Source organism: Suillus bovinus (assembly GCF_016758785.1).
Source record: "Suillus bovinus strain UH-Sbo-P2 chromosome Unknown EDB93scaffold_3, whole genome shotgun sequence".
Lineage (NCBI taxonomy): Eukaryota > Fungi > Basidiomycota > Agaricomycetes > Boletales > Suillaceae > Suillus > Suillus bovinus.
The window spans coordinates 516,535-541,857 of NW_024542059.1; the positions used below are offsets into that span (position 1 = coordinate 516,535).

At 48.8% G+C, this 25,323-nt stretch overlaps 8 protein-coding genes across 8 annotated transcripts; 6 read left to right on the forward strand and 2 right to left on the reverse strand.

The window, feature by feature from the left end:
* Positions 1-363: 363 nt before the first annotated feature.
* On the forward strand, positions 364-2,574 carry EDB93DRAFT_437288 (uncharacterized protein). The gene is made up of 15 exons (XM_041456363.1): positions 364-631; positions 682-720; positions 776-786; positions 838-905; positions 952-1,006; positions 1,060-1,127; positions 1,184-1,227; positions 1,279-1,304; positions 1,351-1,422; positions 1,477-1,492; positions 1,548-1,776; positions 1,834-1,891; positions 1,948-2,081; positions 2,127-2,186; positions 2,241-2,574. The coding sequence occupies exons 1-15, from the start codon at positions 612-614 to the stop codon at positions 2,283-2,285; spliced, it is 945 nt and encodes a 314-aa protein (XP_041312734.1). The 5' UTR covers positions 364-611; the 3' UTR covers positions 2,286-2,574.
* Positions 2,575-2,699: 125 nt separating this feature from the next.
* Positions 2,700-7,501, forward strand: EDB93DRAFT_1117474 (MRC1-like domain-containing protein). The gene is made up of 10 exons (XM_041448380.1): positions 2,700-3,613; positions 3,666-3,793; positions 3,845-4,774; positions 4,815-5,550; positions 5,610-5,818; positions 5,876-6,415; positions 6,465-6,664; positions 6,719-6,915; positions 6,966-7,118; positions 7,176-7,501. The coding sequence occupies exons 1-10, from the start codon at positions 2,741-2,743 to the stop codon at positions 7,452-7,454; spliced, it is 4,245 nt and encodes a 1,414-aa protein (XP_041312735.1). The 5' UTR covers positions 2,700-2,740; the 3' UTR covers positions 7,455-7,501.
* Positions 7,502-8,358, reverse strand: EDB93DRAFT_1318603 (uncharacterized protein). Its single transcript, XM_041454866.1, has 3 exons — positions 8,093-8,358; positions 7,976-8,040; positions 7,502-7,915 (listed from the first exon to the last, which is right to left on the reverse strand). Exons 1-3 carry the CDS (start codon positions 8,229-8,231, stop codon positions 7,781-7,783), a joined length of 339 nt encoding a protein of 112 aa, XP_041312736.1. The 5' UTR covers positions 8,232-8,358; the 3' UTR covers positions 7,502-7,780.
* Positions 8,359-8,486: 128 nt separating this feature from the next.
* EDB93DRAFT_1075691 (acyltransferase-domain-containing protein) lies at positions 8,487-9,721 on the forward strand (the record flags this gene model as incomplete). Its single annotated transcript, XM_041445183.1, has 8 exons — positions 8,487-8,649; positions 8,698-8,716; positions 8,776-8,880; positions 8,940-9,051; positions 9,100-9,191; positions 9,248-9,306; positions 9,357-9,479; positions 9,573-9,721. The coding sequence occupies 8 exons, from the start codon at positions 8,487-8,489 to the stop codon at positions 9,719-9,721; spliced, it is 822 nt and encodes a 273-aa protein (XP_041312737.1).
* Positions 9,722-10,330: 609 nt separating this feature from the next.
* On the reverse strand, positions 10,331-12,660 carry EDB93DRAFT_1076355 (Alpha/Beta hydrolase protein; the record flags this gene model as incomplete). The annotated part of the gene is made up of 14 exons (XM_041445227.1): positions 10,331-10,381; positions 10,439-10,460; positions 10,509-10,634; positions 10,838-11,068; positions 11,119-11,150; positions 11,203-11,413; positions 11,469-11,550; positions 11,608-11,679; positions 11,728-11,749; positions 11,797-12,027; positions 12,079-12,133; positions 12,191-12,249; positions 12,307-12,410; positions 12,471-12,660. The coding sequence occupies 14 exons, from the start codon at positions 12,658-12,660 to the stop codon at positions 10,331-10,333; spliced, it is 1,488 nt and encodes a 495-aa protein (XP_041312738.1).
* A 1,066-nt stretch (positions 12,661-13,726) lies between these two features.
* Positions 13,727-14,910, forward strand: EDB93DRAFT_1100061 (uncharacterized protein; the record flags this gene model as incomplete). The annotated part of the gene is made up of 7 exons (XM_041446969.1): positions 13,727-13,789; positions 13,870-13,935; positions 13,981-14,064; positions 14,118-14,222; positions 14,276-14,509; positions 14,556-14,606; positions 14,665-14,910. 7 exons carry the CDS (start codon positions 13,727-13,729, stop codon positions 14,908-14,910), a joined length of 849 nt encoding a protein of 282 aa, XP_041312739.1.
* Positions 14,911-19,046: 4,136 nt separating this feature from the next.
* EDB93DRAFT_1117517 (uncharacterized protein) lies at positions 19,047-19,258 on the forward strand (the record flags this gene model as incomplete). Its single annotated transcript, XM_041448381.1, has 1 exon — positions 19,047-19,258. A coding segment is annotated over exon 1 (158 nt), but the record flags the coding sequence as incomplete, so codon positions are not given.
* A 1,166-nt stretch (positions 19,259-20,424) lies between these two features.
* On the forward strand, positions 20,425-25,069 carry EDB93DRAFT_437856 (CHAT domain-containing protein). Its single transcript, XM_041456364.1, has 7 exons — positions 20,425-21,023; positions 21,076-21,090; positions 21,146-21,222; positions 21,272-21,422; positions 21,473-21,612; positions 21,666-21,784; positions 21,837-25,069. Exons 1-7 carry the CDS (start codon positions 20,827-20,829, stop codon positions 24,882-24,884), a joined length of 3,747 nt encoding a protein of 1,248 aa, XP_041312741.1. The 5' UTR covers positions 20,425-20,826; the 3' UTR covers positions 24,885-25,069.
* Positions 25,070-25,323: the final 254 nt, after the last annotated feature.

Below are 25,323 nucleotides of genomic sequence, written 5' to 3' on the forward strand. Positions count from 1 at the left end.
TGCCAGCCATTGATGATCACATGCAGTCGGGATTAAACGAAGTGATGTGAGGGAGACAATGTACTTCGTCTGTCTGTGTTGACGTAGTGTCGGTGCAGAGCAGTGATGCACTAATATATTGCGTTGACCTTGACCTTGAGGTCTAGGTGATGTGGAGAGGAGTTTGTTCGCCGATACGTTGTGTGAAAGCACGACTATAATTACGCATAGGTGGAGGGCGCCTATAAGTCAAAGCGGAAGGAGCGCGTCAACGTTCTAGAGTAAAATCCGAAATCAAATCAGTAACGTATGAAATCTTTTGTACAACCCTAACATGGTTCTAGGGCCAACGTCTCCGCGGCCATCAATGATTCTGCATACAGTCCCTCGTCCAATATTCTCCGAATCTTCACGGTGTCCATCTCGATCGCTGCCTCCACGCATCATAGTACAATTAAGGCGATAATATAATTTGTAGCAGGTGATTCACCTGCCAGATTGATTATCCGTGCTCCGCGGCTAGTTACGGTACGTCGAGATCTGATGGATGTAAGTTGATCCGACCTTCGCGTTGTATCTGTTATTAAAGCCCAAATATTCCATTCGTTCATTCAAACTGATCCAACTTCCTCATGGGTACCGTGGATACTACGTGCGTATTCTTCATCTTCATATGCATCGCCCATTATAACTCGCACGCAGTTTTGGAGCGTTCTTGATCGGGGTTGTAGTCTCTGCCACGTGCGTGCTCTTTTTTGATTAACGATGAGCGTAAATTGGAACTTGGATATTACAGGCTCTACGGAGGTGTGTTTTCGTGCTTTTTTCATGTTAGCAGGAGCTCATAATCACACAAAGTTACTTGTATGCAGACATGGTACTACTTTAGCCGGTATGTCTCGGATCCTTGGTACAACAAATTTTGTGTACGTTCACAAAGGATCGCATGCATCATCATCTAACATCAAATAGGTCGGCGCTATATTTCTATCAGACTCGATCCATCAAGTTCTCATTACACACACGGGTTAGTACTTGATACAAGACGTCTTTTTCTGTGAACTAAATATTCCTTGGTAGTGTATACGTACCTTGTCGTTGACTTTGCCAACGCTACTGATCTCAAGAAACTTGTGTGGAGTCTAGCTGTGGGTTGCGTGTGATGAGTGCGCAATATCTATCCGAATTCTCATTTGCATCACAGGTTGAAGTCGTGTTCAATGGCTTCACGGCGTTGGTGGTTCAAAGGTTGGTGTGATAGCTTTTGAATAGAACAATTCTCATTGGTCGTCCTTCTAGCTTCCTCACCATACGTGTCTACCGACGTATGTGTGATCTCCCGCCAGTGGATGCTTACTTACTTTCAGCCAGTAAGCAACAAGAACATAATTGCAACCGCGTCAGTGCTGTCCCTCGTCATCACTGAATTTATCCTTGTTATCAGTTAGTATGCCTTTTTGCTTCACATAAATCTGTCTACTAATGAGACATCGAAAGTATATTTTTCAAAAGCGTGATTTGTATCGCAAATTGTCAAGTAGTAGTCCGGCTGATGCACCTCTCTTTAGTATCCACTTGACGACCCTCAGTCAAATTCCCCAGCTCAAGCCATGGTCAATGTCTACGAATGCCATAGCAGCTTCCGGAGATGTCCTTATCAGTGTCTTCCTCTGCACATTCCTCAAACGGTCTCGCACTGGTTTCCGTCAGTCCGATACCTTGATCAATAAGCTGATGCTATTCAGCGTCAGCACCGGTCTACTTACCAGTGTTTGCGCGGTCATGTCCCTCATTTCTGTATGTACAACATCACAAATGGCTCGTCATATCGTTCCTGACACAGTTGTGGCACAGATCACAGCGTGGCCTAATACCTTCATTTACGTCGCGTTCTATTTCTGCTTGGGTCGTCGTAAGTACACTATAGCCAAATCATGCTGTTCACGAGCTCAACGAGATCATTCTTAGTTTACTGTAATTCTCTACTGGCAACCCTCAACACACGCAAAGGTATGCGCCAAGATTCTTCTGAAGAGCACACGTCAGTCTCGCTACATGGAGTTCGAAGACCTATGAATAATCCCATCAGCTCATCGCGAATTGTGAGCTCTGCGAATTTGCACGATACATTTCTCATGTTCAAGCAGGGAATGCCGAACGACCTGTCAATTAAGATAGACACCACGCAAGAATACGTTGAAGACGAGGTCAGTTATGTTTTACCAGCGCTGTGATTCGATGCTGATTTGCATATATGCCAGTTTCTATCCACAAAGGATTTCAAAGGACCGAGTCAGTTTAACTGATATGCGGATGAAAATCACAAAATATACCTATCTCACTAGCTCTTTTTCTTAAAACGATAAGAAAGTTGTGCCTTTGACAGCGTGCAAATTTATTTGGTGGTATATTCTTCACATATATTTCGTTCCCATTCATTAAAGCAACTTTGCATACCCGACAGTCTTCACTTATCCTAGTCACATATAGCTACGAAAGTCACGCTTTACAGAATATATTTGATTCAGTACGAAGAATGAGAAATCATGTACTTGGACTCAATGCTACTATTGGCGCTTATGCAGGATTGATTTGGCACAACACGAGATGAGACGCGTTTCATTGGATCAAATTACCAAAAACGCGCTTGTCACATGCGTGACATGTCACGCATGCCACGGTGTTGCCGTTCTCAGATTACAGCAACAAACAGGGCCTAAGCCGGCATCAGCGTACACGCTCGTTGACTGCGCACACCAACATGTCCACCATGGATGTAGATCACATTTCTCCAACATCGTCTCCCGTCAATCCTATAAAACGCGCTCCAGTCACGTACGGAAGGCGTAGGGACCCCCAGCTTGCAATACGCGACTCTTCCGTAACACTCACCGACTACAACTCTCCTCGTGTAGAATCGGAGCCTTTGGGCGGTAAGGCAAGTGAATCCGCCCATGAATTGGCGCTCGATGCGTTGCAGGGTTCACAATCCTCTTCAACGACTTGTATAAATGATAATAACATGGACGATGCCAGTCCTAAACATCAGTTTGGCTGGAGAGCTCAATTGAAAGCGCTAGACGAAGCCTTCGATAATGACCAGGAGCCACTTGCACAGTCTCGGGTTGCTGAGCGGTTGTCTTCGTCGTCACCCGTTCATCCTCAACCCTTTGTGGAGAATCAAATCATTCACGTAGATGCCACGCCTCTTTCTCCAGTACCACAAAATTCCGACGGACTTTCTGATGGCACACTGTTACCCCCTACGAGCGACCCATCCGCCTCCCCAATTGATGAGTCTCTTGAAGATTCACCGATTATTTCTCGCAAGGTCAGACGCTCGAAGAATTGTGTCGACTCTGATTCTGAGCGTGAAGAGTCCAAAAATTCCTCATCGGTATCGCCTGTTCACCATCCAATTAACACTCCTCAGCTGCGATCTCCTCCCACACCTTTGACATCAGAGTTGGAAATGCCTTTAACGAGGCCCAAGGCCAACAAAGGCAAGGGGAAGGCACCTGCTCGGGATGTCCCTCCGCTTCGTTTTGAGAGTGAATCAGTTTCGACGAGTCCCACGTCAAAGAGGGGTAGCAAATCTAGGCGGAAGGATGAATCGGCACGCCTCAAAATCAAGGTAGTTTGAATTTTGTCGCATCTATTCCATCTCTCACTCATATGACGCGTAGGCTCCGACTAAAAAGGACCTGCGTGAAACTGTTCTGGAGAGTTCGCGTATTACTGCGAGCAAGAATATCCAAGTGGCGCGTACTGAGCAAACAAAGTACACCAAGCATCGGCTTTTTGAGCTGGTCAAGTGGGTGATGTCAGGTTTTTATCCAAGAGAATGCTGCTGACTCTGATCAAGGGATGAAGCCTTGCGTAAGGAGAAACAGGAGCCTGAGCTTCCCTCAGATCCAATATCTATTTTTTCCTCGCCTTCCGTGCTACCCGCTGCTGAAGCACGGAAAAAATTTACACAAGGCGCATCTTCATTCGGCGCACCTTCACATTTGCTTGGATCTTCTACTATTGTGCGTCCTTGCGTACAAACTCCTCCCAGAAATCCTCCGCGGCGTGCGACTTCCCAGCCGCGGTCAGTGGCATCCGATAGCTCTGACGAACAGATGCCGAATCTTACCAACATGTTGAGGCAAGAGCATGCCAAACGAAAGGAAGTTGATGACAAACGTGCTCTCGCAGAGTTAAAGCAGCGAGCCATTCAAGACGCAGCTAGGCGGTTATCTAGGGCCGAAGATAGCGACGATGATCTGGAGATTGTTGATAACAACATGCATGTAACAGCCCAAGAAGAGGCAGCGAAACGCAAAACTGACAAGCTGCAACATATTACTCCTTCGAAGGGGAAGGCGAGACAACTTGCGTTGAGCCGGAAATCTATACCAGGACCGTCCGGCTCCCGTGCGAAGCCTTTTGCACAAGCCAACATGTCCGAGTACCTCAGACAATCCGCGATGTCGTCATTCGATCAGAAGGGAAGGGGAAAGGGCGCTAAGGTCCCACTCACCGCACAGCAATTAAACAAAGCGCTCATACAAAAAGCTGAGGCTAGCAAGCTTGCGACAATTCAGCAGCGAGAAGAGGACTGGAAACAAAGAGGAGGCAGGGTATTAGAAGAGCCTGCAGAAGCTGCGGGGAACACGTCATTCAGAGACAGGCTTGATGTATATGTGCAGAAGGGGCTTCAAGTAGCAGAGCGCGACGACTTTACTGTTGGCGACATGGAAGTAGACGACACGGACGAGGACGACACAGATTATGCTCCAGAGCAAGCGAGGTTCTGCCAGTCCAGAGCCCATGGATACTGATGGCGGCAGTGATCGGGAAAACCAACCAGGTCTCGATGTCGATGATGTTGCAAGCCAACAGACGGACGTTGAAGATGAGGAGCACCAAGTGCATAGGCGCGGTATTCGTCGCCCTCTAATAGTGGCTTCCGACGATGAGGATGATGCTCCTAGAATTCTTGTGCCCAATTCCTCCATCCAAGACTTGGCCTCCGACGCCATAGTGACACGTCATTCGGAATCGGACCAAACGGAGGACGAGAATGACAAGGAGAACAGTCAAACGTTGATGTACGACAAAAGCGAGGATAAGGAAAACAAGGCTGTTGTTCGACACTCGCATTCATTGGCGAGACCTCCCTTATGTAGTAGACCAGGGTCGCTTCTTGACGTCGAAGATGTTGTTCACATGATATCATCGCCCTCAACATCGTTGGGAGGTATCGGCGGCCCCTCTGGTTCTCCCGAACAAAATTTGCCGCGTTCGCCATTGAGGGAGATTGCTCAAGATGACTCGGGTTCCCCAAGCTCAAAGTCCCCGTTTACCACCAGACTCCGCCAATCTACGTCAAAGTATACGACATCCCTACCAGGAGAATCGTTTTCCGACATTGAGGACGAGGAGAACATGGTTAAGGATTTCGAACCCCGCACACTACTACCTTCCTTTTCTGAAACTTTCAGCAAGAGCAATCCTGCGTCCTTTGTACCTCGGGATCCTCTTGTAAATGGAGGAGGTTTTTCGCAATTTTTCTCAGATGAAAAGGTTTGCAATCTTCTTTGTTATAATTCAGTTCAAAGAGTGATGTGTGGTGGTTATTTTAGGATGAAGAGCCCAGCTTCAAGAACGGGAACTGCAATGAGCTCGCTTTGTCGCTTGATATTGGACTGGAGCCCGCACTAGAAGTCAGCAGTACTCTGCGCAGGAGGGCTGACAATATTTTTGAAAAAGAACAGGAGTATGTTATAGAGATCGCAAATGACGATCAGAATCAGGAAAATAATGACCCTGAATGGTACATCCGAGAGAACGGGTGAGTCCATCAAAGTGGCATCTGATTCATTGCTGGAAATCTTGTTTTCCCTCTCAGGTTCTTGACGCAGACATCGGAACCTAATGCTGAACAATATCGCGTCAAGTCTTTGCGGAGGTCGCCGCTTCTGGCATCTCAAACATTGTTGGGTGATTTAATTCCGTCGTCGTGTGAGCGTGCTCCACTCCAAACGTTGTCCTTCGAGGCAAGGCAAGAATCACCAGATGTACAACCTCTTCTTTACCGATTAAGGCGGCGCAGTAGCTCGCCATTGGAGAGGAAATCCGCCATACAAGATGACGGCTCTCTTCTACCCCCTCTACTTATTTCTCAGCTGCCCAAGAGAAATGCATTTGATGTCTTGGGAGGGCATCCGACATCCAATGCGCTCAAACCAAAGCTGGACAAGTCTGAATTCATTGCTGCGGAGGCTGAGGAATCAGATGAGGACGAATTAATTGGCTTTGGACCTATCCATAAAGACGACGACGAAGAGGCAGAGGATGATGATGATGAGAAAATTTTGGAGGGTCTTGTCGATGATGCAGCCATGGACATCGAGACAGAAAGGGTCGATTTGGTCCAGGAGAAGTTCAGGTGCGCATTCAAGGCAGATTAATGAGGCAGCCAGCTGAACTATGCTTAGAGAGCACGAGGAGGAAGATGACAAGAAGTTGGAGAAGCTTCACCAGGATGCCATCGATGGCAAATTTAGAATGAAGCGTCGCGACCGTGGGATCGGTTTCGAAGAGGATAGCGACGAGGAGGAGGACGAGAATAACAGGCGAATACGACGGAGTATGAACAAGAAACGCAAGATTGATGGTGATACTCTCGAAGACCTAGGTAAGTGGTGTAATCGTCACAACTCCATTTTGAAGCCGACGTCTCTCTCCATAGGTCGAAACCAAGAAACAAAAGCATTCTACGACGCATATCAGCATGAGTTGATTGATGACGACTCTGAGTTTGCCCATTTGCAGACAGATACACAAATGGTTAGCGAAGATGAAGATGAAGATGAGGAGACGAGGAATGTGGTGCTGACTGAAGATCTGAATGCCGAGCTCAGGGAAGCGGCCAGGAATAGAGAAGAAGTGAGTCGCACAACGCTTTTTCTACCTTTGATATCGCTGATCTTGGGTAGACTTCTGAAACTCTAGATCTGGAGGACACATCATGGATCGACAGGGCGGACGAGGATAACGATAGCCATGTTCCTGTCAAAGTAATGGCAGAGCACTACAACAATGGACCTGCAAAACGACCCGCACTGTCCCACGTAGACTTTGGTCCGGAGGTCTGTTCTGCGCTCGATGAATTTTATTGTAATCTGATAGCTAATTTCCTTTCATAGCGCCCGAATCGGATATTGGAGAATGACCAAGAGAAAACAAAACTGCGTTCATGGGCAAGAGGTCAAGGCTGCGGAAAGCAGGGGACTGGTCGGTCTGTTGTTGGTGCAGCCATTACAGGACACGCCAAGACCAACGTCAAGACAGGCGGCGGTTCCTTGAGAACAAGTCAGTCGGCCACTGGAAGCAGTTCTGTCTCAAACGCACCTGCTCCTCGTAAACTGGAGAAGGGGCGAAGTATACTCTCCAGTGTGTCCGATAGGAGTAGTCGATTTGCATAGTATCTGCGTAGTATCTATTAGCATCTTGATTCACGTTCGATCTTACGCGTCGTTCCGCAAAAGGTCTATTCTGTACATTTATTTTCCACCTGTAATAACCTGCGACATCACTGCAATGTAAAGATGTAAAGATGCAAACAAGGAACATGTATGTTCACAAAGCAAAAGTCTTGATGAAACTGCGAAGAGAGGCATGTACACCCAGAAAAAGATAAACAAGGTAGATATCTATAAGGGATTAGGTATCACGGAGATATAAATACCGGTTGACAAGGCTCTACAGGACAGCCCAAAATAAGTGTCAAATGATTGAAGATGCTTGTAATTTAGTGGTATTGGTTTCCAAAGTTCCTTCCAACACGAACCCAGGACGCGCGCGGGCGAGTGGGTTGGATAAGTGCAATATTTCGTGATTGGCGTGAGAGCGCCGGGGATCTACGTTTGCGTGTACTCGTCTGAATCTTTTTTTATTAGAAAAAAAATAAGTTGACGGAAAGCAAAAGCAAACTAGATATAATCACTTTATGCCTCAACATGATAAGTTTGGCCATGCACGCTGGAGGGCCTGATTCCCTGAATGGATTACCTGGAAACAAACTGTCAAAAGGTAACCGACACAGCTCATGAACAGAACTTACGGGATGCGACGAGAGCTAAACCTGACTCGTGAGCATCAAGGAGGTCATCACCAGCCATGATAGACCTTCTGACTACAGGTGAAAATAGACATAACAGGATGATAGCGGAGAGAAAGGTGACGAGAAACATGGAAGACATAGCGCCGATATTTAATGGAAGGCGGGACAGCGGCGCTGAGCACCAGCAGGGGCTGCGCGAACGTCGCACGTCGTGAAAGAGAGCGGGAGGGAAATAATAGAAGGTGGGTGGGGGGGATAGCAACCAAAAAGTTTCAAAGGCTTTGATTAACTAAAGTTGCTCGAGAACATAATGCTTAGTCAGCGGAGGTGCCGGCATCATGATCAATTTGATAGGCTGATGTTTCTTGTTTAGCTGTTCTCACTAGTGTCCGGCATGGCCGAGCTGTTGTCAACGGCCACGATCACAGCAACGGGCCTTCTTTGCAAGGCATTTCTCAACTCAGGACTTTGTTCCATCACCGTCAGCAACCTACATATACTTTTGGATGCTCTACGGAACGATGAGAGGCGGCGACATGGACAGGGCGTAGTAACAGGTGTGCCTTGTAATTTGTCGTGGTTAACGTCGACTTATGCACGCTTAGTTGCAAACCATATTTCCACGTCTGTCCTTTGAGCTTCTCACGCGAACATTCATCCTGAGGCTTGAGCCTGGCTAACAGACTAGATGATCCACTCGTATGGGGAACACTCCCAATGGAACTCTACTTGAACTCCAACACAACACGGTGGTCGCTTGGTGCGTCCGATATAATGTTCACTAACCCGTATGTTGCACGGAGATATTCGGAATGTGAACGACTGAATGTAAGCTTCGGCTAGGAAGTCTGTTCTCCGCTTTCTTTCGTAAGGGTCAGGTACTAGAGACGTTTCGCGGAAAAGGAATCTTCCAACCTTCCTTGGATATTGCCATTAAACAACTTAATGAAGGGCATTGGGTGGGTGCCAGGCAACCAGACTTCTGTGCCCGTCTTAACAGATATCAGGTACATCTTTTCGGAGAAGGCAAGATCAATCAACCCCCCGACTATCCGCGGATAAATGGAGTCGCTCGCTTGCCGCGATTCAAATGGGGAGTGTAAGTCACTCTTCACCATTTTAACATCCAATCATTACACCTGTTGAAATGCTAAGTGGAAGAATCCTGATGGAAACTGCAGTTTCCCCTATCATCATACCGATGTGGCTCACTGGTATGACATCTGAAACCACCAGTGCTTCATCTTCTCTGATGTGACGTTAGGTTTCGACAAATTGATGCCCGAACACCGCTCCTCTCCTTACAAGTACTTCCCAAGATTAGGTGTCAGACTTGGTGTGGCGTTTGGCGATCCAATACCGGCTGATAAAATAACGGCTGCATTGAGTGCGTACTCGTATGTGCCACTTGTTACGGAAAATGGTGTAGAGTCGAAGCTTAGCGATGAACTTCATCCGGGTGGCCGTGTTGGTTGCACAGCTATGGAGGCTGAAAAGCGGTTCGCGCTATGTGAACGCAAACGACAGATGGACGTGGCGCGGAGCGATGTAACTGCGATCATTCAGCGAGCGGTGGAAGCTTTGGGTAGACAAGTCTCTGGCGACCTTCTCAACGACTCTCGTTCATAGCGGCAATTACGAGCTCATAAACAATTGCATACAGATTACCTAAACACACATCAGGTTTGAGTCGAGATAAAGACTTGCAACACCCAGGCCGTCTAGAGACGCTCTAAATTGGGCGTGGTGAGGTCAGTACTCTGAGTCTTGCGCTGCCGAGACTAGAGACGTTTGCACTTGTTACTATACTTAGACTTTACTAGAATCATATGGTACGTACGTGTTCTCAGTGCGTACTCTCTGCCTTGGGACTAGCATAGGAATGTCAGCTCGCCTGTGACTCAGATCAAATTGGAAACAGTATGTATGTGGCTTTGTATTAGACTCGTAACCATTCTGCCTACGTGCGTTTTTTGAGATGCTGGGAATTTTGCCGCAGACTGGTCGATCTGGGAAAGATTTGGCAGGGTTCATTGTTACTGATCGTAACAGAGAGCGTACGAAGGGTCGAAGGAGGACTGAGTGTGTGCATGGTATGATAGCGTGATGAGGCCGCATCCGAGACAAAGAGCTGTTTCAGAAACTGCAACATGGAACATCCACCACATAAAGTACTGGCAAGTCCAACCCGACTCTGCTTGCAATATTTCATGATATGGAACGGAAGCAAGTAGCTATCTAAGGTGTGTCCCTAAAGCCCATCAGATACTGCATAATCTGGAAGGCCGCCTGAAACAATCGGTTCCTGCGTTAGGGCACGCTTGCACGTCAGCATCATCGACTTACCACTGGCGCAAACTGCGGAATCCTACAGACGACATTAATCACCAGACCCTGCGTATTGTATTGAACTCACATGTGTCCACTCAAGGCTACTTCGTAATAAGTGAGTCCCCGCTCCGAATGCATGGTGCCATAGGCACCCACACCATCGACGATGAAGCTGTCGTTAGCAATAGGTGTCTGGAATCCTTGCAAACCACTCCCTTTGAATACAATGAATGATTAGTAGGGTGCAGTAAAATTACTAGTCACGCACAGGTCATGCTACATATGAATTCTATCAATGACAGTGATACAGTCGCAGTTAAGGAAGCACTTACTTTTGAATGGCAATTCTGGTTCTAAATCATCGAACCATGCGTCAGAATATACGAAGATCGAGGGTCAAAAGCGAAGCCATACCCGTCAGCAATGAGTATGAAGTCGGCAAGACCGTGCACGATGACTGTCCGCTGGTTCTTCTCAATGACATTAGGTAATACAGTGAAGGCAGGAGGTAAGCTGCTGTCTTCGTTTGGGAAGACATTGATATCGGTGCATTCCGACCATTGGGTGTCAATGGGCGCGTGGATGGCTTCCTTGACATCCATTCTATTAAAGTAGATCGGAGACTGCGTCTGTGGGAATGACCCTCTAGGTCTCCGTCAGCCGAGTTGCATTGAGTCAAGAATCGAATGGCCTACGGAAAACCTAAGACATCCCATAAAATTGGATACTTGCGTAGAGAAGAAGTTAACATAGTACTCATTAAATACTCTTTGACTCACAGTGTCCCAGATGCGATAGACGTCGAAAGCGGGGTTGATAATCAATGAATTATTAAAAATGTCATCCCAGACGTCGCAGCCTTGTGCGAACTCGGTAGAGTCTCCTGGAAGGGGAAGAAGACCTGTTGGAGGGTATGTGACGTACTTATCCATGTAGCCAGTGTAATTGCACATCGCAGCCTTCTCGTTGAGGTAGTCCATGTATGTTTGACTAAACATCAATCAGTGAGCAACCTACAAACTAGATCCCAGTGAAATGAACAGACTTAAAAGAGAAGAGACCAGCGTATTTGTTCACAAAGTCCACTGCAGGAATCTCCTCTTGCACCACGTCCCACGAGATTGAAGCTGAGCTTCATGTATAAACACTTGTGAAGAGACAAAGCAAGTCAGAATGTTACTTACGGTCACTGATCCATATTCCCTGCAGCGAGAGGTCCAATTGAGTGGGATTCTCGTAGATATAATTTGCGATATCTTCATTGGTCTTTAAGTCACGTTCAGAGGAAATGACTTCTGACTCACAAGGTACATATGTTCCAGCGTACTGAATACGGTCAAAACGATGTTTTACCAGATACTCTGAGAACTTACACTTTCGCCCGTTAAATACAGCTTTTTGCCTTTGAGTTCCGAAAAGACCTCAAGGAACTGCTGCATGAAGCCGACGAGTTGAGTAGCAACATCCTCTTCGTTCTGTGCGTCTGGGATGCCTTGGGAAAATCCCGTTCCGACAGGTTGCTCCACCCAAAGGACGGAGGAGAGGTTGGTCCAGCTCTGTTGATTCACCGTCGGTTTTGCCTGACCCCAGGACCAACTGAAAGGCTTCAAATAGTTCAGTTATAAACGAGTCTTACCGTCAACAAGGAGGCTTACTCCATTCTCTTGCAGCAAACCTTCAAGGGAGGAGCAACCAGGGCCACCGTTCGTCCTTCAGGAATAAAATGTCTTGTCAGCAACGAACGTTGCATCACTTCTGATGACGCACCAAAAGATTAAATCATCAAGACTCCCTTCGGGGCCAGGAGGGAAAAACCAGAAATAAAGCTGATGTCCTTGACGTAAGAAAAGGACCTGTATAGACTACTGCATGTATGTACACACCTGACGAGTCTCGTTAGGGCTATTGCTGATGGGTAGAAGACCTGCCCAGCTAGGACCAACGTCGAAGTCAACAAGAGGAAGGGATGTGCCATCGACGTAAAATTCTGGATGAAGATAGATCAGACGTACTAATAATAGATGTCTACTGATAGTATTTGATTTACCTGAGGCCTTTGGATTCGTGAACGTGATATTCTGAACACCACTGTGCATTACGCCCCGACTTTGAGGACCGCTGGTCTGCCAACGCTTTGCTGCCTCGAGTTGACGTTCACCAATTTCGTGCTTAATCATTCTGCGAGCGTTAGCGACGCCCACCGCGAGAAAAGTTGCGAATGCAGCGAGAAGACGCATCACTGTCGAGCAAGTCCGAGTCACCTTGAGGGGAAATGGGGAGTCACATCTGGTATAGTAGATCAGGGCTTTTATTTAGAATATGAGTATTTCTGTACTGATAGAAGTAAACGATTTGATAATTGAGTGCACATGCATACCAATTGTGACGATCATGGTTGCAGTACTGCACCATGTGCTGATTGTGTTCTTCGGTCGCGCAACTGCGACCCTGGCGGCCAAGCAACTTGCCTGATTAGCAATCTTGATCACTGGTACACGCATTTGCTCACGGTATTCAAGTTGGTTGTTCAAGTTGTGTTCAACTTGAGAGTGCTCACTGCTCACAGCTCTGCTCGTTCAAGTTGTTCGTTTCTCAACATTACAGATACAGTGTGAATATATCTGTTGGTTTTTCCACATCGCTCGGTGGCAGATCGATCTGTCAATTAGGTGAACTTGTGAAGACGCATGGACAGCTTCGATTTATACCTCCTGACCTGTATGCCTCATGACTGCCAGTATCGCCAGCGCAAGATCCGTGAGTATCAATAGCCCTCAGAATCGGAGGTGGGAAACAATAATACCCACCACCACTGACCAGCAGGTTATTCAGGCTCGCTCCCATTAACAGCTTCTCCATCAATCACTATCGCACGTTATTGCATCTTGTCGGGACATTGAAGGATGGTCCATCGTGTCGAAGCTTCGTGAATTCTTTGCTTTGAGGAAGGCGTCCTCTTCTGGCGGCAACATGCAGAATTTGGGCCTTGTGATATCTTTCATCTCACGATGTCTCGCGGGAAAGTTGCTGGAGTCTGGAGATTGTGGGCGAAACTGGTGAGTTCCAATATGTATATACCATGCTGGATCATCGTGATAAGGTTTGCCAGCACTGCCCCTTCAAGGTTTCCTTATGCCTTCGGCAATGGGCATAGGGCACATGGCCAGTTAGCTGAAGAACTTAGTCAACGTGTTGGCCATGCTTCGGTCAACAGTACTCATATTAAAGGACCTCTCCATTCTCCCCAAATTCTCCCACCTACTTCTTGTACCCCCACTTCGCTCGCAGTAATCGTCTGCTGTCATGACCGACAATAGACCAAATCCTCCTCCACAAACCAGTGAAATAACTGTTCCTGAAAGCTCGGTATGTAGTCTCCAAGGCTTACTTGCCGTGGATCAGCGCTCATAAAATTCATCATTGCTCCCGACGCTTTATTCGTCCAGAACCAGCTCAGTAGTCGAGTCAAACTGGGTTGGAAATTTGTGAAAAATATCATCAAGAAACTTTCAGTAAGTAGACTGCTATGTTTCCTGATTCTGGCTGACATCATGCAGAAACGCTTCAAGCGTTCCCGCAACCGCATTCCTGCGATCCAGAATGTCGAACTTCAAGGCGCTTCATCGAGCGAGAATATCCAGGTAGGTGCTTGAAATCGTAATCCCAATTCGGTTGTTTTATCAGAAACGCCCAGGACACGTTACATCCGCATCTGTTCACCGACAACACGCATCTCACCCCAGCTGAAAATCTCAGTGAATGCGTCAACCAAGGGACATCCGGAGAACCTGCTTCGAAGGTACTTGTATTCAAATCTATGGTTTTTATGTCTAAATTTTGTTGGTCGCGCAGGTTCTCGACGTCCCCTGTGGCTCAGAGGAAACCCCTGGTTCTAAACCGGTTAGTGCCGAACTTCAGGTTGCCCACGAGGCTTTAGAACACATGAAAACACCCTTGAGACCTGCGCAGCATGCGATATCCGCTGTCAGCAATGCCCCAGCAGGTCTTACTGCCGTAGATAATCTCCAGACCGATTACCTCCAACCCCTTAAAATTTTCAACACCGCCATTGACAAGATCGCAAACGTATGGGCCGCTCTTCTTTCTTGGTAGCGAACTAATCAAATCATAGGTGCATCCATACGCAAAGATGGCGTTGGGCGTACTTTCTGCTGCAGCCAACGTACGTTCTATCTTTCTCGGAAATCTGTCCTCCGCTCAGAAGTCATGGTTCCATATAGATCATCCTTACTCAAGCGGAGCGCGACAAATCAATAAATGACCTTCTCAAGAAATTAGATGAAGTTTATGGTTTCATCACCCAAGACGATAATCTTTCCAAGGTTGAATCGATGCGTGATGTCATCGGAAAGATCGCTCAGCAGACTCTCGAGTGTGCCCGTTTCATCAGGGAATACTCGGAGACGAAGAGCTTCTGTGAGTCCTCGAATTATTGCATTCGCAAACCGGTCTTATACTCACTATGATAATAGGGAAGAGAGTCGGTAAAAACTTCGTCGCGGAAACAGACGACATCATCACACGGTACAACAAAGCCTTGGATGGACTTATGCAGCAATTTCGCGATCAATCTCATCGGGACGTAGCTATCTTCGTCCAGTTTGCGGGTGAAGATTCCTGCATGTCTCTGATTTTAGATCTACTCATACCCTTAAAGGTGAAACACTCAATCTCAGCGGCATGACTTATGCGGCGGGCGCAGGACTGAATACTGCGAAGCAATGTTTGTCAGGCACTCGCACAGGCATTCTCTCAGAAATTACCGAGTGGATCAACAGCAGCGGCGATTCTGTTCCCCGTGTAATGTGGCTATCCGGCCCTGCAGGCAAGGGCAAATCAGCCATCGCCCACACTATCGCCAACTGGTTTGAAGAGACCGGAGGCCTTGGTTCGTGTTTTTGTTTCGATCGGCATAGAGAAGCAGATCGTCGCCATGAGAAGATTTTCTCCACCATCGCGCGCGATCTTGCCGATCGCGATCCGGGGATGAAACGAGCGCTAGCGGATGCAGTCAAGAATGCAAACTCTCTCAAAAATACGACGGACATCATCCAGCAGTGGCGGAAGCTCCTGATGGAACCGCTGAGGAACTTCTCTGGGTCAAGCGTAGGGCCTGTCTTGATCGTGATCGACGCACTTGATGAGAGCGGCGGAGTAGAGACGCGTCGGGACCTTCTCCGCATACTTTCCGGTAAACTTCAGAACAAGGGTCTTCCCCAAATCACCGAACTCCCTGCCAACTTTCGGATTCTCGTCACCTTCCGCCCGCTGCCCGATATTGAAAAGGGATTGGAAGGTGCTGAACACATTCGACGACTGTCCATGGACAGTATTCCACCAGAGGTCGCGGAGCGTGACATTCGCGCGTTCGTATCTGAGGAGCTGATAGAGCTCTCAGAATTTCAGGACATGCATCTCGCAACGCTCGCTGCAACAGCCGATGGACTCTTCGAGTGGGCACGTCTTGCGTGCGGATATATCAAGGAATCCTGCACCGGCTTATCCCCAATGGACTGCTTCGATGCTGTCGTGAACCGCAATGCTGGGGAGCGGAAAAACTTGCTGTATGATATGTATCGGCTCATCTTAACAGAGATCATACCAAAGGATAAGTACACACCGGCCCATTACGAACAAGCAGTAGCGAAGTTTCGCTCCGTGATGGGTCAAATATTTGCCACAGCCGAACCCCTCCCTCTAGCTTCACTGAATGCTATGCGGCAGCATTTCACGGAGGACCATGACCGTTACGAAGTGGATGTAGTTATAAAACGCATGGGATCCCTCCTCAGCGGTACCATCGCCTCACATACCCCCATTCGACCCCTTCATGCGACTTTTCAAGAATTCCTGACAGACAAATCATCCAGCGGAGACTTCTTCGTCGAGAGAACGAAGGCGCAACAACGCGACCTTGCATTTGCGTCACTGCGAGTGATGGAAAATGGCCTTCGCTTCAACATCTGTGGTTTGAAGTCGTCCTACCTCCCTAATTCCCATGACACGGAGCTGCCTCAACGAGTCAAAACATCCATTTCCTCACATCTCTCCTATTCCTGCCGATATTGGGCCACGCATGTCCAGATAACAGACTTTGACGATAAGCTCGCAAATGAAATAAAATCACTCTTCGACGACGAGAGACTGATGTTCTGGATTGAAGCACTCGGACTTCTCCATGCAATCAGCGGTGCGGTTACTGTGCTTGCACTCGTTGCCAATTGGCTGAAGGTAAGCACATGCCTACGAAGCAGTGTCGGACGAACAGCTCATACATATGCAGGACCATTCTGGATACGAAGATTTGCGGTCCACCACGATGGATGTACAAAGATTCATCCAAGTGTTCGGGGCCATGATTTTGCACAGCACACCACATCTGTATGTATCAGCGCTCCCATTCTCGCCCGCCAACTCCACCATGGCTAGCAAATTCACGGCAAGGTTTCCGAATACCATCCGTCTAGCATCTGGCCGTGATTTGAACTGGACGGTTGTTCAGGCCATAATCAATGGGCACACTAGAACGGTTCGGTCAGTCTCGTTCTCACCGGATGGTACTCGCATCGCGTCTGCTTCGGACGATAAGACTGTGCGGATGTGGGATGCAGCGACGGGACAGCCATTGGGTGAGCCCTTGAAGGGGCACACTGGAGAGGTTCGGTCAGTCTCGTTCTCACCGGATGGTACTCGCATCGCGTCTGGTTCATCGGATAACACTGTGCGGATGTGGGATACAGCGACGGGACAGCCATTGGGTGGGCCCTTGAAGGGGCACATTGGAGGGGTTTCATCAGTCTCGTTCTCACCGGATGGTACTCGCATCGCGTCTGGTTCATCGGATAACACTGTGTGGATGTGGGATGCAGCGACGGGACAGCCATTGAGGAAGCCCTTGAAGGGGCACACTGGATACGTTAACTCAGTCTCGTTCTCACCGGATGGTACTCGCATCGCGTCTGGTTCGAAGGATAAGACTGTGCGGATGTGGGATGCAGCGACGGGACAGCCGTTGGGTGAGCCCTTGAAGGGCCACACTGGAGAGGTTCGGTCAGTCTCGTTCTCACCGGATGGTACTCGCATCGCGTCTGGTTCAATGGATAACACCATGCGGATGTGGGATGTAGCGACGGGACAACCATTGGGTGAGCCCTTGAAGGGGCACACTGGAGATGTTTACTCAGTCTCGTTCTCACCGGATGGTACTCGCATCGCGTCTGGTTCATCGGATAACACTGTGCGGATGTGGGATGCAGCGACGGGACAGTCATTGGGTGAACCCTTGAAGGGGCACACTGGATTCGTTTACTCAGTCTCGTTCTCACCGGATGGTACTCGCATCGCGTCTGGTTCATCGGATAACACTGTGCGGATGTGGGATGCAGCGACGGGACAGCCATTGAGGAAGCCCTTGAAGGGGCACACTGGATACGTTAACTCAGTCTCGTTCTCACTGGATGGTACTCGCATCGCGTCTGGTTCGGACGATAAGACTGTGTGGATGTGGGATACAGCGACGGGACAGCCATTGGGTGAGCCCTTGAAGGGGCACACTGGAGAGGTTCGGTCAGTCTCGTTCTCACCGGATGGTACTCGCATCGCGTCTGGTTCATCGGATAAGACTGTGCGGATGTGGGATGCAGCGACGGGACAGCCATTGGGCGAGCCCTTGAAGGGGCACACTGAATGGGTTTTTTCAGTTTCGTTCTCACCGGATGGTACTCGCCTCGCGTCTGCGGACGACAAGACTGTGCGGATGTGGGATGCAGCGACAGGACAGCCATTGGGTGAGCCCTTGAATGGGCACACTGGAGGAGTTTCGTCAATCTCGTTCTCACCGGATGGTACTCGCATCGCGTCTGGTTCGGACCACAACACTGTGCGGATGTGGGATGCAGCGACAGGACAGCCATTGGGTGAGCCCTTGAAGGGGCACACTGGAGATGTTTTATCAGTCTTGTTCTCGCCGGATGGTACTCGCATCGCATCTGGTTCATTGGATGGCACTGTGCGGATGTGGGATGCAGCGACGGGACAGCTATTGGGTGAGCCCTTGATGGTGCACACTGGATACGTTAACTCAGTCTCGTTCTCACCGGATGGTACTCGCATCGCGTCTGGTTCATCGGATAACACTGTGCGGATGTGGGATACAGCGACGGGACAGCCATTGGGTGAGCCCTTGAAGGGGCACACTGGAAAGGTTTACTCAGTCTCGTTCTCACCGGATGGTACTCGCATCGCATCCGGTTCATTTGATCACACTGTGCGGATTTGGGGTGTAGTGAAAGTACAGCCATGCCCCGAGTCAAGAGAGCCAGATTCATCCTCGTCTTCGTTGCATCAAAGCACTGCACCTCCCATCCAATCCCCCGAGTCAAGACAGCCAGATTCCTCCGCATCTCCGTTGCATCAAAGCAGCGCACCTCCCACTCAATCCTCTGAGTCAAGAGTATCAAATTCCTCCGCATCTCCCTTCCATCAAAGTACCGCACCTCCCACCCAAGAAAGCCGTGTCATACAAACCTGTAACAATCACCTACTTTCTTTCTCATCTAGCTTGGAACACGCTCTGCCCAACTCCACTGACTTGCTCGAAGCTCCCTCTCATCATGATTCTGATTCAACCTCTTTCTTGCTGCAAGCTGATGGATGGATGATGGGACCCAATCATCGGCTCCTTTTCTGGGTACCTCCAGCTTCCCGACATCCATTTTATTCTCCTGACACTGCAATGGTGATCCCGAGAGGAGGCGTTGAGCTTGATTTGAGCCGCATGGCACATGGAACACGCTGGTCCAGTTGCCGAGATGAGTGAGTTCTTAGTCTTTACCATCCCCTCGCAGTTGCTAACACCAATCCTGCTAGCTCCATGTAACGATGATCTTATTACAATATCGCGTTTACCATTTGTTTCTTTCATTCCTTGCCAAGTTTTATACCTAGTAACGAGCATGAATTTACGGTTCTCTGATTGAATGATGCGCTAAAACAGATTGAGTGAAACCCAAATGTTGCTGCCGATTCGTAAGAATACATGGAAAACTGATTTCATTAGAGATGTGTTTGTGCCCTTTAGATTTGATGCAGATATGGAGGTGTCATTGACCACTGCGGGTGCTTTGATCAGTGTTCATCACCGTCAGTGCCGAGGAGATCACTTTCAAACTGGAAGCTCTCATGACAGCCCGAAGTCTTTCCTCGCGCGTACAGAGAGATACGTTGGTCGACTCAACCTCATGTCTGAGATTACTGCAGTGAACGAACTTCGGCATACTGCACGCTGGTATCATGACAGACGGAGGATGCCTCTTCATGGCTCCTTACATATTCCGTCGGGCTGGCACGACAACTCCACTAGTGGATTGCTGCCGGCTTGAAGGTTTGATTGTTCCTGCAGGGCATCGCTCACACCCGAGTCTACGAAGAGGTTTGGAATAAATCAACTCCCTGGAATGTGACACAACTTCCATCGTTGACGCTGGTAGCTGTTAACAGTGACCTGCATCCCAGACGAATCACGACTGCACAGTTCATATCAGAGAGTGCAGCTCGGGGATCACGAGTGAGTAAGATTCATATTCATTTGTGTATGTCTGTAGCGGACAGACGTGTAAAAATCTCCCGGTCTGCTATGGCGAACATACGATTATCATTCTTGGTACAAAAAGACGGCAAGTACTCCTCATTCGTCAATGCCAATTGTTACTGGGGGATCGGACTCGATCTTCGATGACAACTTCCCGAGTTATTCAAGAATGCAAGTACCAAGAGCTGGTATCGGGTATCATGGCAGGATCGTGGACGCGGCGTGTCGAGTCATCGTTTGATCTGGACATCAGATCTTCAGAGAGAGGAGTCGACGAATGTCAGTGCGAGAGGAGAAAGAGGATTAGCAAGCGAGCAAGGTCATAAGTTCGCACGGCGAACACAACATTCGCTTGCAGTGCTTTGTAGCACTCTGTAGCAAATTATGTTTTCCTGATGGGCCTCTCAGACACTTTCTTGATTCCACTGATTGCGGCACTCATTACAACGAAACAAGACATGTACAATCAGTTCCGTGCCTTCAAGTTCTCGCGCAACATATTGTCCAATATGCGAATCTCTACGAAAGTGTGGAATGCCCTGTCTCGTGTCGGTTGCTTAAAGCCTGGATCATCGTGCCGTTAGACTGCTGTACAGATCTGATGGCACATTGTAAATGAGGCTATGAGAGCCCCCATATTTTGCAAGTCGCTTATGTCCTGTTGACTCATCGGCGCTGCCAAGGCTTGATACCATGTGCATGCTTCCTTGTCAATCCTTCAAAACTTTACAGGCACTGCATTGTTTCGTGACCAGCGTTCATTTCGATACATCCATCAGCCATCATTTTCACGATGGCTCATCGTCGGCGTGTCTCTTCAACCTCATCAGAATCAGGCTTTTCTTCAGCGTCGTCGCTTAGAACTTTCCCAACTCCTCCAGTAGAGATATCCGCTTCCAGCACCGAGCCCTTGAAAGGGGGAAGACATAAGTGTAAGTTGTCAGGCAGCGATAATGACAACAAGACGAAGAGTTCTAAATGTCTACAATCGTAAGTCGCTTCGTTGTATACCACATGTATGGACTTAATTTCGCGTTTTCAGGCAAAAACAAGATAAGTAAGCATATGAAGCACTGTTCATCTAAACGTACGACAATCTGCTTATTATCTAGTGAGGAGCCGAACTACCCAGACCACACCCAGGACCCGGCAGGGATGCACCTCAGTGGAGTGCAACAAATCATCACTGGTGTGCGATATCCATCTCCGCTCAGCTCGTATTGACCATTTCCCTCAAGCCATTTGCGCGACTGATCTCACTCTTGGCCTCCGACGGATCCCTGCTGGCTTCCATGCAGTGATCAAGGCCGACGGCGTTGAATACCAGACAAGCAATATATCTGTAAACGTAGACCAGGCTGCCATCGAATGGCACGAGCGCATTCTTTTGTAAGTCGTCTTTAAACCATCTGTCCTGCAGGTATTGAGAAAGATCCTAGGCCGTGCGAGCCATGTTCTAAAGTCCGGGTCAGCGTCTATGCCTCATTCGAATTGGGTCCCATGCTCTGTCACGGAGAGCTCCTCCGCACGTTCGAGATCTCGGTCGGAGAATTACTGGATCGCAGCGAAAAATCGCATCGTCAGTATTGTCCATTGCGCACAATGCCTGACAGATGCTAACGAGCATCACAGCCATAATGTTTCAGCCAAAGCAGCAGGAAACCGTATCCGCTTGTACTTCACTACTCTTCACAGTGGAGCAGCAACTTTCTGATCAAACCGATGCCGCAATTCTTTGCCCCCCTACTACTGTGAGCAATCAATGCAGTCTGACATTCTGATATTGAAAGCCGTAACGTGTAGCCTACATACCACAATATGGATGCATTAGCGCTGGGGACAGATGCCGGATATCGTCTTCTCGCACGATACCGTAGAACCCAGAACAGCAGGGATCTCGAGCAATGCATAAAACACTTTGAACATGCCTCAGATCTCTGCCCCGTGGATCATCCCTGCCGCCCTGCAGTGCTGTTCAATCTCGCCACCGCAAAGTTTGCCAGTTGCCAAGCTGAGGGAAGATGCCTCGACCTCGACATCCCTATCTCTCTGTTTCAAGGAGCCCTCGACTTGCGTCCCACCGGTCATCCTGATCGAACGGTCACCCAGCTGCATCTTGCCGTTGCTCTGCTCTGGCGCTTCGCAAAACGGAGAGTTCAAACGGATGCTGATGCAGCCAAAAAGTTACTGGGCGAAGTCGTCGGTGTCTGCCAACCTAACAGCCACATTTACAGAGCGGCTGCGATTGCAATGGAAACATGCGCTCTACATTCTGCTAGAGGCATTAATGCAAATGATCTTGGGCAGGAGTGGCACGCCCCATCCATACTTCCGTTATCGCCGGATCAACTTGCTAAACAAGCACAGAGGTGTTTGGAGAGAGATGAACCTAGTGCCTTAGATGAAGTAATATCCCTTCATGATGATGCACTGGGATACTACAGCACCGGGCATGCTTGCCGAGGGCACTTGCTAGGTAATCTAGCTATGATGCTACAGACTCGTTTCGAGCGTCGAGGCAATGACAAAGACTTGGATCAAGCTATCGCACTTCAGTCGGAGATGCTGGCTTTGTGCCCAGTCGGTCACACAGATCGGTCCCAGTCATTAAACAACCTCGCGAATCATCTCTCCTTCCGCTTTCACCACCGATCCAACGGCGAAGACTTGGATGAGGCTATCACACTTCAGAAGGAAGCGCTGGCTTTGCGCCCGGTCGGTCACACAAATCGGTTCATTTCATTAAACAACCTCGCGAATCAACTCTCCTTCCGCTTTGACCACCGAGGCAATGGCGAAGACTTGGATGAGGCTATCGCACTTCACAGAGAAGCGCTGGCTTTGCGCCCAGTCGGTCACCCAGATCGGTCCATGTCATTGAACAACCTCGCGAATCATCTCTCTTCCCGCTTTGACCATCGATCCAACGGCGAAGACTTGGATGAGGCTATCACACTTCAGAAGGAAGCGCTGGCTTTGCGCCCGGTTGGTCACACAGATTGGTCCATGTTATTGAACAACCTCGCGACTCAACTCCACTCCCGCTTTCACCACCGAGGCAACGGCGAAGACTTAGACGAGTCACGAGAGAACTTACTCTGTGCATTGACGTTGTTGAGGCAGCATGATCCTCGTCAATTGATGGTCCATGAGTCTATAGCTAAGGTATATCTATCATTCCATCGTTCAGAATTTCACGGCACCGGCCCTGGCGAAAATACAGATAGTCTGAATGCTGCCATGCATCACTTCAAGGCAGCAGCAAATATTGTCTCTGCAGGCTTTCTATCCCGCCTGCGGGCAAGTCTACGTTGGGTGCTCCATGCTGGTCAACATCTACATGGTACTCAACTGGAGGCTTATGCGACTTCCATGCAACTTCTGGACGCTTACATGTCTGTGACGGCCTCCGTATCATCTCGTCATAATATCATGAAGGAATTCCCAAGTATAATTGTCGTGGATACTGCATCGTGTGCTCTTCATAGTGGTGACGTGGGTCGCGCTGTTGAGCTGTTGGAGCAGGGCAGAACTATCATCTGGAACCAGATGACTCGACTCCGCACGCCTCTCGACGGGCTCCAGACTTACGACGATCATGCAGTGACTCTGATGAAGAGATTCTCAGACCTCAGCTCCCTCCTTGATAAACCTCCTGCAAGCCATCCAGAAGGGGCCCCAAAGGTCGATGTGGAAGCAGAAGCCACCCGGTACAGACGTCTAGTGGAGGACTGGAATGGAACTGTGGAAGAGATCAGGAAGATCGAGGGCTTCTCTCGCTTCCTGCTTCCCCCTTTGTTCTCCGATCTTCAAGATGCAGCTCGTGATGGGCCCATCATCATGCTCATCGCAAGCAAATCGTCTTGCGATGCCATTATTATCCCGCACAAGCAACCTCCCACCAGCATCCAGCTCCCTACCGATATTCAGAAACTCATCAAATTAGTAAACACATTCCAAGAGGCAGTTGACAAAGAGACTGGGCATCAACAAGCGCTGACGGGAGCTTTGAACGAGTTGTGGAACAATGTCGTCGGCCCAGTGGTCGAGAATTTGGGCGGATTGGTACGACTAGGTTCCCGAATATGGTGGTGCCCAACGTCTCTCTTCAGTTTCTTGCCGTTGCATGCTGCTGGCGAGTACAGAGAGAGGGGAAAGTTTCTTTCGCAGCTGTATATCTCTTCATACACCCCATCTCTCACCGCGCTGATCAAGGCTCGCGCAAGTCGTGACAGACCCACGTCGATGCCCTTCGTCGTCATTGGTCAGAACTTCCCAGCCGGTGCCTCTTTCACTTTGGATGCTGTGGAGCCTGAGCTGGAATTGGTGCGGAAACTTTTGCCTCCTCCCCCAACTGTCTCCTTCTCCAAGATAACCAGTGTTGATGCCACGAAATCGAGAGCATTGTGCGCATTGCGCGAAAATACTTGGTTCCATCTCGCATGTCATGGGACACAGAGATTTGACGAACCCTTCAAGTCGGCCTTTCTTATGCGCGACCAGCCTCTTTCGCTCCTCGATATTGCACAAATGGATCTGTCTCAGCATCATTTTGCCTTTCTTTCTGCCTGTGAAACCGCCGTCGGTGACTTCAGTACGCCCGACGAAGTGATACACCTAGCGGCTGGCCTGCAATTTGCTGGGGTTAGGAGTGTCGTCGGGACGTTGTGGAAGGTCAACGATGATACTGTGCAGCGCTTAGTCAAGGCATTCTATGAAAGGTTTTGCAAGGGTGGCACAATGAATCCCAAACGAGCTGCCCAAGCGCTGCACGGAGCGGTCCAGTCGTTGGCTAGTGACGTAAACATACCCTTGGCCCAGCGCATAGTGTTCGTGCATATTGGCATATGATCAATTTCGTGCGTCCTCCCACCTTGTTGATGAAAGCATTCTTGAGACAATCTGACGACTTGGCATCTAGTCATAGCCACGCGCAGCCTATTGCCAAGGACTTCGATTTTCGGACTTTGAGATTGTATACCTACACGATATGTACACCCAATTTTGAGTTGAATCTCGTATTTTCCAGTTTGTTGCCTCGGAGCCGTGGGGGTGATCGCTTCTAAGGTGCAAATCCTGATGGTTTGTGGGTAAGAATGAAGTTGCACGACACTGATCCGGCATAACCCTCATGTAGCAAGACACGCTTTGCGATGAACGTGATAATCGACTGTCTGAATTGCGTGAGGGCGTTGAATGCAATCCCATTTACCATGCAACACCAAAATCCAGTGCTTCATCCCTGGCAGGATAGACACCATAGACGATGAAAACTAGTGGCTCGTTCGCT